Source organism: Monosiga brevicollis, genomic scaffold, assembly GCF_000002865.3.
Source record: "Monosiga brevicollis MX1 MONBRscaffold_2 genomic scaffold, whole genome shotgun sequence".
In the NCBI taxonomy this organism is placed as follows: Eukaryota; class Choanoflagellata; order Craspedida; family Salpingoecidae; genus Monosiga; species Monosiga brevicollis.
In genome coordinates, this window is record NW_001865039.1 from 2,940,693 (window position 1) to 2,953,885 (window position 13,193).

Consider the following 13,193-nt stretch of genomic DNA (forward strand, 5'->3'; position numbering starts at 1 on the left):
CCCACACAAGAATAACGCACTCACTGCGTTCGCGTTCATAAAAGTCCCATTGGCCGATAAACTTGACCGACCCCTCGTTTCTTGACTATAATTTCGCAGTTCTGTGTGTGTGTGTGTGTGTGTGTGTTGTGTGTGTGTGTGTGGTGTGTGTGTGTGTGAGAGCTCGTGTCTCTCAAATTAAATTTTTTTTTTCGTTTTTCATCTCTCTGCTCTGTGGACGAGTGTGAGGTGTTGGTGTTGGTGCTGTCCCTGCTCTTGGGCTGGAGAAGAGAGCGGTAGTGGCCTCTGGGTGGGCGTTTTGCTCCTGGACGGCCCATCATGAGCGCCACAGTGGGTGCCGGTGCTTCGGTACCTGCAACACCAAAGTTGGCGCTCTTCAAGGCGCAAGCTGATGGTCCGGAGAAGGCTTCCCCCCTGCGCCATGTGGAGGGTCCGACACAGGCAGCCGGTGCACCACCAACCTTTTTGCGCCTGCTGCGCATCTTCGACACTCCAAAATTTCAGGTAGCTTGGCACGGCTAGCAGTTGATGTGGGCTCTGACTGAAAGAGAGCTCAACCAATGTCTCAGTGCTCACCACTTGATCCTCGCCTCTGTGCTTTCCCTTGCCTAGCCATCGCTCGTGTCCAAGACTCATCTCAAAGAGATGACCAATCTTCTGGACTTCTTCAAGCCCGCCAGGTTTGATTGCCAATTTGTCTCCTCTGTGGCCCAGTCGGGCTGAGCAGCACGGGGTTGGCCTGTAGATCATGGGCCGCGCTCATCAGTGCTGCGTCTGTTGTCTTGGCAGTGACTCTTCAAAGCAAGCCTTGCGCCAGGAGCTTTTGCCCAGCTCTCTGTCTGCTGACTCTGCCGAGCATGTCGTCAAGAAGAGACGCTTCGAGTGGATCGACTCTTTGGCGTATCTTCTGGTCAGTCTGCTCGCTGTCCCCATAGTGCTGGCCAAGAGTCACCACTCAGAGCGTTCACCGAGGTGAACATCTCACGCCAAGAACTGTTGCTTAGAACTTGCACCACGAGCAAGCTCGAGCTTTAGTCGAGCAGTACGTGGCCAACTCCCGGCCCTCCCAAGGCACAGAGCATTTGGATCATTACCTCATGTCCGAAGATCTTGCTGCCAATCTTCGAGCCAAGGTCGGCGTGCGAGTCCTGCATCGATGCACCGCGCCCATTGTCAAAACGCAACTATGGCATTTGGGCTCCCACGCTCATCGTCTCACACCGCATTCCGGTTTGTTTCTTCTATTCGGCCCGGGGAATGTTCACTTTTTCCAGCTTGTCAAGTTTTATTTGACCACTAGGCAGCGCGCTCTGGAGATGGTTGGCTTTATCCTTGCCAAGAGCGAAGAATCCGAGTACGGCACCCTGGCCTCCACGCTCTTGGCACACAACCCTCAAGAGCCGAGTGCACTCTTGGTCAATTTGACGCAACAGTACCTCAAACCATCACTGCAACTTCATTTTGCCTCGTTGTTGGCGGCGCGCGAAGACCGTGCCACAAAGCGCGCGGTATGTTGTGTGTGTGTGTGTGTGTGTGTGTGTGTGTGTGTGTGTGTGTGTGTGTGTGTGTGTGTGTGTGTCTGTGTGCAGGCGTGCGGGTTACATGTCTGCCACAGGCGATCACCCAGAGCTCATCATTCTCTTGCTAGGCTATCCTTCCGGTACTCCCACCCGCCAATGGCCGAGCCAAGCTGCTTCAAGGTAGTTCTTCTTAGTTCTTGGTAGTTCCTGGCAGTACGCCCTCTGCACTCATCCGTGCCGAAATTACTGCTCATGTACTTGGATTTTGGTTCTTTTCTCCGCATCCGAATGTTTTTTTCTTTTTCTTCACAGAGCTGCAGGTCAGCACGCCTACCCGGCCGCAACGCGCTGTGTCTCGCGCCACCACCAAAGATGCTGCACCCGGTATGTCAGGAGAAATGACGCGTCGTACTGTTGGCTTGTCGCGCACCACTTCTCCAGATTTCTCACGAAAATCTCAGCAGGATCCAAAAAGGATCAGGCTTCGGCTCAACTTTTGACAGATCGGCTTGAGGAGTTGTTCATGCACGCCTGCCTGGCAGAAGCACGGTTGCTTCTTTCCATCCTCTCCTTCGTCCTCGCAGTTCGTGACTCGGCTGGGTTTTCGCCAGCATCCAAGACACCTCCGATTGCCAACTTCTGTCTTACCTACACCTGCTTTGTTCGCTCTTTGTTGCAGCTGACGGATATCACAGAGCGTGAGATGAAACTGATCGTTCCTCTTTTTCAACAGCAGGTTCGGCTTTGACGTGCTCATTGCCAATGTTGGGTTTAAACCACGGTTCTGCGCAGCGCCTGCGTTTCAATCTCGATCAGGGTTCATGGGTCTCTTCATCTTTTTGACTAGATTTTACGACAAGAGGCCTTGTTTTCTGGGACAACTTGGTGGCAGACCAATCGAGAGCGCTGGCAGTCCACCGTGCGCTCCATTCGCGTAGAGCTCGTACTCGTCATGCTCTCCTGCATCCAAGCTCATCAACTAGATGACATTCTGAGTGATCTTGCGAGCTGGTATGTGCATGTCATTGATTTGCGCGCCGTTTCGACGAGCAAGGAGCGAATATACTCGGAGCAAGGCGCATAGATGCTGGTTGAAGCCCGGTCCAACTCATAGGCGTGGCTCGAAACTTCATTCCTACCACAGTGTCAATACCAAGCGAAGCGTCGGCTCTTCACTATTGGCCGGATATCTCGCCAGCGTGGCTCCACTGGACGCCTGCGTAGCTCGTGCTGCCGCTCAGCGCGTCGCTCCAGCCAAAGACGGCTCAGGTGCAGAGGATGCAGCCGATGCCGAGTGGCTGCTGCTTTTAGCCGTACCCATCCTCGCCTGGGCGGCGGTCAGCAGCGCCGTTGAGCGATTGATTGACCAAATTCCTTCCAATTTGGATGGTGCTGGTACTCTCGAGAAGCTTCGCCTGACGGACTCAACCACCCTGGCGAATGCTGTCTTTCTGCCTCCCGCCACCCTGGCACGCCTCACAAACTTGCTGCCAGATGCCCGTGAGTTTCATGCTGCCATATTGGCTTCCTCTACCCTTTGCTAATGTTTCAAATTCTGACTTTGTCTGACTTACCCCCCATCGTGCTTGGGCCTCATCCAACTTCCTTTGTCTTTGCTTAATGAATATCTGTTGGCAATCTCTGTGCTCTGCAGATACCAACGCGCTCGAGTACGGTGAAGTGTGGCCCTTGCTGCAGCTTTGTCTTCGAGCTGGAAATGTTGAACCGGCCCTGCAAGCCGGGCCCGGGCCCGACGCCCTCCAGCTGGCAACCCAAGCACTTCGAGCAGATATCATCGCTGGTGCTCTCGATGCTATTTTGACGAGCTTTGCCTTTGGTACCGCCACCAACAGGCATTATGGGCACGTGGTCACGCTCATTGTCATGCTACTGGAGCAATCGGCCCGCCTTCGCCAAGATGCAGCAGAGGCCTTGTGGCGCTTTGTCACTCAGCCCGACGAGCCTGCTGCCGCGAATCCGGCTGACAGCAACCAAGTCATTGCCGTCATTTTACATGCTCTTCAAACGTACGATGACGCTTCCCCTTCTTCACCCATTGTTTCTGTCTTTGTGTGTGGAATGGTCTATCTTTGACTGTTGAATGCGGGCATGTGGTGCCTCACACCGAAAACGCTCACGATTGATTGTCGGGGCCTGATTTGGGCGGCCTTAGGTTCCCCGTTGACATGGAAGCTTTCCCAGCGTTGTTGGCAGCGCTATCCACGGTGGGGGCTGGTGTCAATGCAGCGTCTCAATACGAGCGCGTATATGACAGCATCTGTACCATGCGTGGCTTTGCCGCATCCATGTCAGCACGCCAGCTGGGGGTGGACTATGAGCTTGACGCAGCTTCGGGCGCATGCGTCCTTCTACGCCCTCAGACTTTTCGACTCGGTGAACTGGAGCTGCAAGCAGCGGCCGGCACTCAAGGCACCATGACAGTGACTTCCGAGCAGCAAGATGTCATTGTTTACTGGTACATTCCATACAGTGGCTGGTTCCTTTTGACCGAACTGGCCGGAACAGTCCTGTCCCAAGGGGAGGTTTCCGCCCGTTTGGCCTGCAATTTGACATCAATTGTGGCTAGTTGCTGCTACCATCGGGATCTCAGTGCCGAGCTACACGATCACCTCTTTCACATCTATCAAACGCTTGGGCGGCCCCACCAATCCTCGCTCCTACTGGACTGGGCCTTGACCAAGCTTGATGCAGCCAGTCATCTTTCCCCCGACATGCTTGGGGTGGCTGCTCATGCTTTACGCTTGCTCGTGTACCGTGCCACGGATGATCCTTTGGGAGTTTGGCAGCGCTGCTCGGAAATCCGTCTCATCTCAGCTGACGAGGAAAACATTGCCATGCGCATTCTGTACAACATGGAGCGTCAAATGGGCCGCTTTGAGGCCACAGTTCAGCTCATCTTCCTGACGCAGCAGGTGCTGGTCTCACTTGCCGATTGTGAGGAGCCAAATGATACGCACACCCGGGCTTCATTGGTGAACATGGTCAAGTTTTTGCTTCTCCAAGTGTTTTCTGAAGCCCCGCATTGGCAAGCAGCCAGCCTCGAAAACTATTTGGGGCTGATCCATGCTCTCAGCACCTGGCTTGGCGCGGTATGATCATTGTCGGAAAAAGACAGTTCCTGTTGATACTTCATGCCAGCTCTTGCAGCGGCCTGTTCGATTCTTGTCTCTGCCAACTGGTTCTTTGTTTGCTCTTCCTCTCTCTTGTTTTTCTTTCATTTTATCTTCGGCTTCTCAACTTCTTTTTCTTCTGTGCGCTTCCGGGCTATTTAGATTTTGAGCTTGGAAACCTCCAACCCGACCGTGCGCCACGTGCAAAAAGCCATTCATCGTTACCTCCATGATGATGCACGCGCAGCGCAGGCTCTAGTGCATCTCCTCCATATGGTGCGATGATCCTCGGCCCTTGAAGTCGCTCGTCATCTTGTGTCTTGTCTTGCTTTTAAAAGGATTCGCAACCCGTTTTTTCTTTTGGAATTTTGATTCCCTGCCGTATACATTCACTGCTGTGTTTTGCGGCATTTTCTGTCCTTAGGTTGCACAACTCTGGCAGGCACCCGCCCAGCATGAGCTGTCGCGGAATCGTCAATTGGTGGCCGATATGCTCGAGTCCTTGCTGCTAGTTCTTTCGCGGTTGTTGCGTCGTGCGAGTCGCGAAGCAAAACCAGGGGCTCCTCTTACAAAGCTGGAGATGCAAGTTACCATGCCTGATCAAGCATCTGCACGCACTGCGTCCATGTCGCAGCAACTGCCGGATATGGCAGGATCGAGCAGCCGTCATCCTCTGATTGCCGTGGCAAAGCTCATAACGGTTCAAAACGAGGAGGCCATTCCTATGTTCGCAGCCCAAGTCTTTGCTCGCATGGCCAGCGTCGCCAGCCGATTTGCAAGTGATGGTGGCTCAGCTTCGAGCACCAACCCTTCACACGTTTCAGTCAGCAGCATCCTAGGCAACGGCGTCCATGAGTTGCGCTATGCTTTGCTTTTGCGTCTCGAGTCGGATAGTCCAACTACGCTACGCATTGCCATTGTACAGTTGATTGCAGAGCTTGTCCACTCTCAGGTACGCTGTGGCGCAAAGACGCCGTGCACTGTGTTCGTTCAGCGTGTGCATACACATTGTTGTGCAAAACTTCTGTGTTGACGAGTCGTCACCTCATGCGACCTCCGGGAATTTGTGCAGCCAAGCGTGGGACGCTTGTTTCTGGATGTGCGCAGAGCCAAGGCGCAAGGGGACGACACTTCCAGTAGTGGTGGTCTTGTTCTTGGACCCAACAGGTTTGTCGGGTTCCGTGCTGGTTGCATGTGCCTTTTTGGTTGACATGGTCTTGGCTCCAGGGCTTCTCACTTATGGTGCGCGTAGTTGTCTTCCCGAGTGCATCTCCATCGTCACTGAGCCGTCGTGGATCGAGGAGCATCCTGACTTGGTGGCAGCGTGTCTGGTATGTTTTAATTTCCTCGATCATCCCTCATGCATCACCATAGCGGCCATCGCAGCTTGTGCTCATTGCTTTTTCATTTCTTTTTGGCATATTTTCGTGCCGCTTTTTTTTTTTGATTTCTCTATTTCCGTACGTGCGTGTGCGGGTGTATGTTTTCTGCCTTACTTTTTGACGGCGCCAGAACCTGCTCCTTCGGGTGTGGTCAGGGCCTGCAGCAGATGTTCTTCGAGATAACGATGAGCTATGGACAGCCTTGGGTCGACTGATGAAGCGCACACCGGAGCGAGCCAGCTCCGTCCACACGGCCCACTTGCTAGAGGCACAGGTATTGCGGAGCCTTTGCACCTGTTGGAATGTGGAGACCTAGCAGTTGACTGAGTTTTATACTTGCCCCTGCTCATGGCTCGGCGGTTCTGTGATTTGAATGTTGGCAGGCGTTGGCTTTGGAGCTCATCACGCTCGAGACATACAGCTGGCGAGATGGGCTACCAAAACATCTGGTCCAAGTGTTCCAAGCTTTGGTACGACAACATCATGTTGAGCAATCGCACGCACGTCCACTGCCCCTCACCTTCTGGCGTCATGCCGTCGTGCCCTGGACACGCAGAACAAGGTGCCCGAGCTGCCATTGCAAGGCAAATTTGAGACAAAGGCGGTTGCTGAGGCCACTGTACTCTACGTCCGCACCTGGATCAACTTTGTGGGCATTTGTTGCGAGCACGAGGGCAGCGAGACAGTTGCTGAGCCTGGACCAGCGCGGCCCGCGTCTCTCGGACGACTCACTGTTCCGAGCAACAAAGCAAAACCCTACGTGATGAACGATACCCAGTATTGCAAACTTGTTGTCAAATGCCTCGAGGTTGGTCTTGAAAGGATCCCAGAACTGCACAGCAGCTTCTTCCCTTGAAAGCACTCATTCCGCATGTGGGCCATATCGCAGCAAGCACGTTTCCAGGCCCAAGCTGGTTGCGACGCAGAGAGCAGTCCAAGTGCAAACAGCACAATGCAATGGTTTGGTATGATCATCGTTCGCGGCGGCCCGCTCAAGCTATGGCTTCTCGACACGTTCAGGCACCAGGCACCAGGCCTCCACGCACTGATGCTTGTGCCTATTTCTTTTTTTTGCCATACTTGATGGCTAGACGCAGCACATTACCATGCTCAAATTGCCGTGGCATTGGCGGAGACGGCTGCACTGCATTTGGGACGTATTCGTGAGTAGTCTGTGCCTTACGCGCCGGTCGGAATGCTTGCGACAACATCGGCTGACTGGGCACTGTTCCACTCGATTCTTGTCAACTGCTTCTAGTTCAACGCAGCGAGAGTATTCACAAACACGTGACCATTGAAAGCGTTGCAAGCATGTTGCTTGAGTACGTGGCAGACCATGACACCCGCCTTGTTTTCCTCTCGCCTTGCTGTTGGGGGTGTCAGTGTTCTCGTTTCGTGGGCGTGTCTTAGCTCATCGTTGGTTTTCCTGTAGGTTATCTGCTTTGTTGAGCATAACGAGCTCTTCCACGGCAACTTTAAGCGTAGTACGCTTCAGTGCATTACAGGCGCTGGCACAGCTTATGGTTGCGCTTTGGCCGCCGGTGTCCAAGCATGCCGAGGTGAGCTTCAATCCAGGTTTTCAAGATTGCCTCGGCCTTGGTACATGGCTTCAAATTTGCGAGTGCAACACAAGACGAGACCTGTTTCTCACTGCGGCGATCTACTTGTCTGGTTGCATGTTGCTTCAGCCCAAGGCAGCGGCCAGCGTACTGGCCGAATGCCAGCGTCACTTTGACGCCTTGGCCGTGCATGTCTCCGAAGGCCTTGTTCATGATCTTGTCAGCTTGGAGACGCCGGCCGTCAACGACGCCCCGGATGCTTCTACTTACGCGGTGGGTCAATGATGCGATGCTCCACATCATTGGACAGATTCATCGTGGTTTTCTCACGGCTGGCCGTGGCCGTACACAGGACAACGTTGGCCCAGCTGTGGTGGTGTTGACCTGGCTCGTGCGTGAGAGCACTTCTGGCGTCCCACTGCGGCATTTGTATCAATCCATGCTGCTCGAGCGGCTGTTGCACTTGTCCGACAACTTCATGCAAGTCCGCCAGCGTAAGTCTTTCGTGCGCTTTCTTCGGCAACGTCCAGCGCCCGTGTGCGTTTATTATGATGAAGCGCATTTTAATACTTGCTGGGGCACTCGATGCTGCAGATGCCAATTTTGTGCAACATGTTTTGCGTTTGGCTCTGACAATCGTTCACCTGCCGAATGGTCTGACGGCACTGGAGTACGGCCAACCCGTCAACGAGAAAGGCGGTTTGGTACGCTTCTGTGCTTGAAAGCGGTGGCATGCAACTTCCTTTGTACACACATCGCGTTGTGCAACAAGCAGCGCCTCTCTCTAGTGAACGCTGCACATACACACTTTGCTTCTCACCGCGGTTCACTTGCATGCCTTGGATGGGGTTGACTGCAAAATCGACATTGGCAGATGTATCACTTGAACAGCGGAACTGCTGCCATGTGGCGAGATCACGCCATGGGGGCAGCTTCCTTGGCCCCATACCTGACGCGGGTACGTTGAATCATCTTTCCATGCGTGCTCTTGAGCTTGTCGAGTGCCACAACTGACGTCTTAAATTTTGCATGCTTGTGTATCCATTGCGATATGGGATACCAAATCACAGCATGCCTCCGCTGTCAACCCATGGTTCACTGTCTGGCGCTTCAGTCTCCAGCTCGTGACGGCCATCGTGAGCATGAACTCCTCTCAGGCCGTGAATCTGGGGCTCTCCTTTTTCACGGTGCACTATGAGCGTATGCTACAAGGCCAATCTCGGTGCGTCAAGGGGTTCTGCGCGTTGTATAACATGCCCACACCCACGGGGCTGTGCCTCACCTCTTGATTGTGGGCCACGATGTGCTAGGCTGCGCCAAAACCAGATCACCTTGCTAGAGCTTGAGGAATTGTCCGACATGATGCGACTTTGTGCGGCATTTTCGTGGCATACTCCACAATGGGTAGCTGCCATGCCCATTCTTCTTGATGATGGCCGCTTCATTCGTGGGCTTGCGTTCTTGTTGGACGGTACGTTCTTCTGTTGGATGCAGGGCGAACCTTTTCCGTGTGCGCCCATATACCGGCTGTGTGGCGCCTTCCTCAATACTGGCTTGCCATGTCAATTTGCATCTGCAGATCTCAATGTGTTTTTGAGCGGATCGGCGACCAAGATCAGCAGTGCCTTTGTTGCTGTCTCTGTTTCGGAGGAAGAGGATTTGCACCGGGCCAGTGACAGGGTACGTCGGGGCTCGGATTAATGATTGGCTGCAGACCCAAGCTTTGCGCTCATTGCTCACGACTTGCAAATCGCCATCGGCTCCGATAGTTTTTCACACCCACGCCAACTGCCATGAGCGGTGAACAAGCGGCCTCCACAAACATGTTCTACCATGTTAGTTTGTCAGGTCCTATTCCGTGGCGTCGCAGTGTCCAACAAAGAGCTCATGCCGTCGCTGGTCACACCCTCGCATAGAGCATCTCTCATGAACTGATTCAGGTCATGTGCAACGTGGCCGTGACACTGACCCATCTCACGTTTTCATCAGACCAAGTGCGGCAGGCAGCCGACCTTGCGGTGGGTTTTCTTGCAACTCGCCCAGCCTGTATGGCACATGTGCCCGCGTCAAAGTCTGAATACGCTCACACCTTGGATTTTTTTTTTTTTTTTTTTTTTTTTTTTTTTTTTTTTTTTTTTTTTGGTTACTGCTCCAGGCCATGGTGTGCTACTTTGATGCCGGAAGCCGGGACACAGATACGGGCAGCCTGAGCACGCTATTCATTGCTCTGGTCTGTACCTCTGTGCATTCGTCCAAAGATTCCTGGTAGTCTGGATTGGGTGGTTTCAAAGCCTTACTTGTTCCTCGTACTGACCGGCCGTGTAGGACACATTGCGCGCCGTATCGCGCCGTGGGGCTCGGGCGGTGTCAGCTGCATCACCATCGGGCTCGCCCAATCGCCAAGTCGTTGGCGTTGGCGAGGTAAGGCGTGGCATCTTGAACCAGAGGCATGCGACAGAAAGCTTGCGCGTTGATTGTGGGCTCGCTTGATTGCTCATTTGATGCGAGGTCATGTCTAGGACATCACTGAGTTGAACGTAGCCATGGATCATATTCTACTGATCCTCATCACACAGGTACAGGCCAACAGTAGACTTATTGTGCATGACCACGCATTCCATTTTGCTCACAAATCTTTCAAACGCAACAACGCAGGTGCTTCACCATTGCCGACACCCATCACCAAGCTTTGATGCCAAGACTGTGCATTATCGTCTGAAGCAGACCCTGAACAACATTTCCAGGTGTGTGTGTGTGTGTGTGTGTGTGTGTGTGTGTGTGTGTGTGTGTGTGCCAATATGAGATAGATATGGAGGAGCAAATTGGGGCTCATCGCTGTGCCGGTTGGAATTGGTTGCCACAGATTACGCGGTGGAGCACCCCCATCTCCCTTGGGACGTGCGACTTCACCATTGGCTTCGCCACCACCAACGCGCGATTGCATGACTGCAACAATGTTTGGCGACGACCATGTGATTTTGGATGCCACCTACGAGTTGGTGAGGTCATTATCATTGGCCACAAAGTGATCTTTAGGGTGTGATTTTTCCTGCTTGTGTGCATTTGCCTGACTTGCCATTTTTCGTTGGCGAAATTTGAAACTTTGAGGAAAGTCGTGAACGTTATGCATGTCGGACCACAGTCATGGATGAAATCATTCTTCACAGTTTGTCATGGAATTTGGCCTGTCTAATTGTGGCGGCAATGCATGCCAGAACACGGGCAAATCTACAAATGCTTGAGCACGGCGGCCACCACTTCCTTGGTGTCGGCCTGACCACCGAAATCAACCTGGGATAGGGGATGCAATAAGAAAGTCGAAGCAAAGCGTAGACAGGGAAGCATGCAAGGCTCCAAATAAGTGATGTGACGACATACCGGTACAATGCCACTCGCGTACATGGCCCGAAGTGCGTTTTCCAGTCGCTGGCTTGCCTCAAATTCACCCAGATGTGACAGCATCATGCATCCAGACAGAATCTGGGAGGTGGGGTTGGCTGGGCAGAGCAGTAAAAATTAAAAAAAATGAACAACCACCCAACAGATATGACGTGGCTAAACAGCCTGCTGTCCTATGTGCTGATGCAAGCCACCGACGAAGCTTACCAATGCCCTTGCCCGCAATGTCTGGCGCAGAGCCATGTGCAGGCTCAAAAAGAGCCTGGTGAGTGCCAATGTTGCCCGAGGGACACAGGCCCAGAGAGCCCACCATGCCACCTAGACATGATCAGGTGATGGGCATCAGAAAAACAAGCAAAATTCCGATGCGCCTGCGATTGTTATGCTGTGGGCGGGCTTGCATGGCACATACCAAGGAGGTCCGACACCTAAGACAACGAGAGCGGGAGAGGAGAGGGGAGATGGGATTGGAGAGCTGTGAGACATGGACATGGACATGGTCATGGTCGAGGGCGCATGGTGATCATGACGGTTGATGCGCAAGGAAAGTGGATTTACCAGATCGCCGTAAAGGTTGGGGCAGCACAGGACGTCAAAGCTCTTGGGTTCAATCATGAGCTTCGTCAAGCACGAGTCGGCCAGCTGGTCATCGGCGATGATACCACCCAAGTCGGTGGCAGCCGCTCGCTGGGTACACATGTGGTGGGGGATATCAGCAAGCAAGAACAGGTCCCATGCACGTGAGTATACGAAACGAGACGGAGTGGAACAATACGGCCCGAGAATGAGGCCCACCTCGTGGAAAGTGTTCAAAAAGAGGCCATCCGATTGCTTGCAGACGTTGGCCTTGTGTAGGGCCGTGACACGCTTGCGTTGATTGTCACGGGCATACTTGAAGGAAAAGTCAGCCACGCGCTGCAAGCAGTGTGCCCATGAAAATATGTCTTGAGGCCAAGAGCAGGCAACTGTGCAGGTGCGTGGAGAAAGCGGGTGGCTTTTGGCCTCACCTCAGAGGCACCGCGGGAGATACGCTTGACGCAGTGTACGGTGTCAGCGTCCACCCAAGTCTCCTCGCCGGTGTACACATCTTCGGTGTTCTAGAAAGACCAGAACAGTGAGGGGCCAATGCAATCGACACGGAACAGTCAGTAGATCTGGGTTGGCAATACCCACAAACCTCGCGGATAACGACAAGATCAACATCGTTAAAGGGCGCACGCACACCCGGCATGGAGCGGACAGGGCTGCAAAGGGCCACAGGTGCACAGGCTACCATGAACGATCACACGCAGGTGGTGGGCTTGGAAGCAGCCACCGGAAAAGAATGATCTCGTACCGAACGTTGGCAAAGAGTTGGAAGTACTTTCGAAACACCTGGTTCCCGCTCGTATAGCGCTTGCCTCGCACCTCAACGTAGGCATTGGTGTCCTTGGGCTGGTTTAGGAAGGGGAGTTGGGGAAGACGCGTCAAAAGGCCACGCCCTGCGTCAAGGCCGGGCAAGAGATGGGCAGAGCACGTACAGGTACAGTCAGTGGGCCCTTGAAGAGCACACCAATCTCCTCGAAAGCGTCCATGTGCGAATCATCAATGTACACGCCGGTGTTTTGCATAGCCTCATACCCCTGAGAGCGAAGAAGCGACAACACATGAGTTGGTGTATTGTTGCAGTTTGGTGAGCCAGGCATGAGGTAACATACCATGTCCATCTGTTCCCAGCGAATATTAACGCCGGTGGCCTCGATGCACTCTTTTGCCGCCGATACAATCTCACGACCAATGCCTGCCGATTTCAGAGGCATCAACACAAGGTCAAGTCGACGTGCCACAATCACACACAGGGCGGCTCGGCGGGCGCGTACCATCTCCATCAAACGTGAGCACGGTGTGCGCCTGCGTCGACTGTGCACGCTGCGCCAGCGCCCGCACCATGCCGGCACTGCGCATCGTCGTCGTCGTCGTCGCTCTCAACAACATGCTCCCCACCATGATTCAAGTCTTGAAACAGAGAGAGAAAAACAGAGAGAGAGAAAAACAGAGAGAGAGAACCCAGAGAGAGAGAGAAAATTGGTGAAAATCGATGATGGATTGAGCAAACGTGCACTTTGTGTGTGTGTGTGTGTGTGTGTGTGTGTGTGTGTGTGTGTTCATTGTCACAATTTTCTTTGACATCATCATGTGAATCTGTCTTGTTCGTTGGATGTT

At 53.4% G+C, this 13,193-nt stretch overlaps 2 protein-coding genes across 2 annotated transcripts; one reads left to right on the forward strand and one right to left on the reverse strand.

Annotated features, from left to right (window-relative positions):
- Positions 1 to 318: 318 nt before the first annotated feature.
- On the forward strand, positions 319 to 10,621 carry MONBRDRAFT_22501 (uncharacterized protein; the record flags this gene model as incomplete). The annotated part of the gene is made up of 37 exons (XM_001742357.1): positions 319 to 504; positions 613 to 680; positions 790 to 910; positions 1,005 to 1,133; positions 1,275 to 1,591; positions 1,833 to 1,904; positions 1,962 to 2,103; positions 2,200 to 2,256; positions 2,368 to 2,531; positions 2,665 to 3,020; positions 3,175 to 3,190; positions 3,374 to 3,547; positions 3,694 to 4,630; positions 4,814 to 4,927; positions 5,076 to 5,603; positions 5,724 to 5,818; positions 5,904 to 5,982; positions 6,417 to 6,503; positions 6,590 to 6,841; positions 6,923 to 6,998; positions 7,125 to 7,196; positions 7,292 to 7,355; positions 7,466 to 7,592; positions 7,722 to 7,865; positions 7,945 to 8,086; positions 8,187 to 8,296; positions 8,467 to 8,550; positions 8,663 to 8,814; positions 8,903 to 9,063; positions 9,172 to 9,272; positions 9,362 to 9,427; positions 9,509 to 9,610; positions 9,748 to 9,822; positions 9,918 to 10,013; positions 10,112 to 10,168; positions 10,248 to 10,336; positions 10,456 to 10,621. 37 exons carry the CDS (start codon positions 319 to 321, stop codon positions 10,619 to 10,621), a joined length of 5,778 nt encoding a protein of 1,925 aa, XP_001742409.1.
- A 134-nt stretch (positions 10,622 to 10,755) lies between these two features.
- MONBRDRAFT_19354 (uncharacterized protein) lies at positions 10,756 to 13,041 on the reverse strand. The gene is made up of 11 exons (XM_001742806.1): positions 12,851 to 13,041; positions 12,689 to 12,771; positions 12,512 to 12,613; positions 12,328 to 12,425; positions 12,169 to 12,235; positions 11,999 to 12,088; positions 11,787 to 11,906; positions 11,522 to 11,678; positions 11,199 to 11,309; positions 10,971 to 11,089; positions 10,756 to 10,883 (listed from the first exon to the last, which is right to left on the reverse strand). The coding sequence occupies exons 1-11, from the start codon at positions 12,975 to 12,977 to the stop codon at positions 10,821 to 10,823; spliced, it is 1,137 nt and encodes a 378-aa protein (XP_001742858.1). The 5' UTR covers positions 12,978 to 13,041; the 3' UTR covers positions 10,756 to 10,820.
- Between the last annotated feature and the right edge of the window lie 152 nt (positions 13,042 to 13,193).

What these genes read in the sequence shown, in the direction of transcription:
- MONBRDRAFT_19354 (XM_001742806.1), bottom strand. Translation starts at nt 12,977, where the DNA reads ATGGTGGGGAGCATGTTGTTGAGAGCGACGACGACGACGACGATGCGC. An exon ending in CATTGCGGGCAAGGGCATTG is followed by an intron (nt 11,090 to 11,198) that starts GTAAGCTTCGTC and finishes TGCTCTGCCCAG; the next exon opens with CCAACCCCACCTCCCAGATT. An exon ending in ACGCGAGTGGCATTGTACCG is followed by an intron (nt 10,884 to 10,970) that starts GTATGTCGTCAC and finishes CCCCTATCCCAG; the next exon opens with GTTGATTTCGGTGGTCAGGC.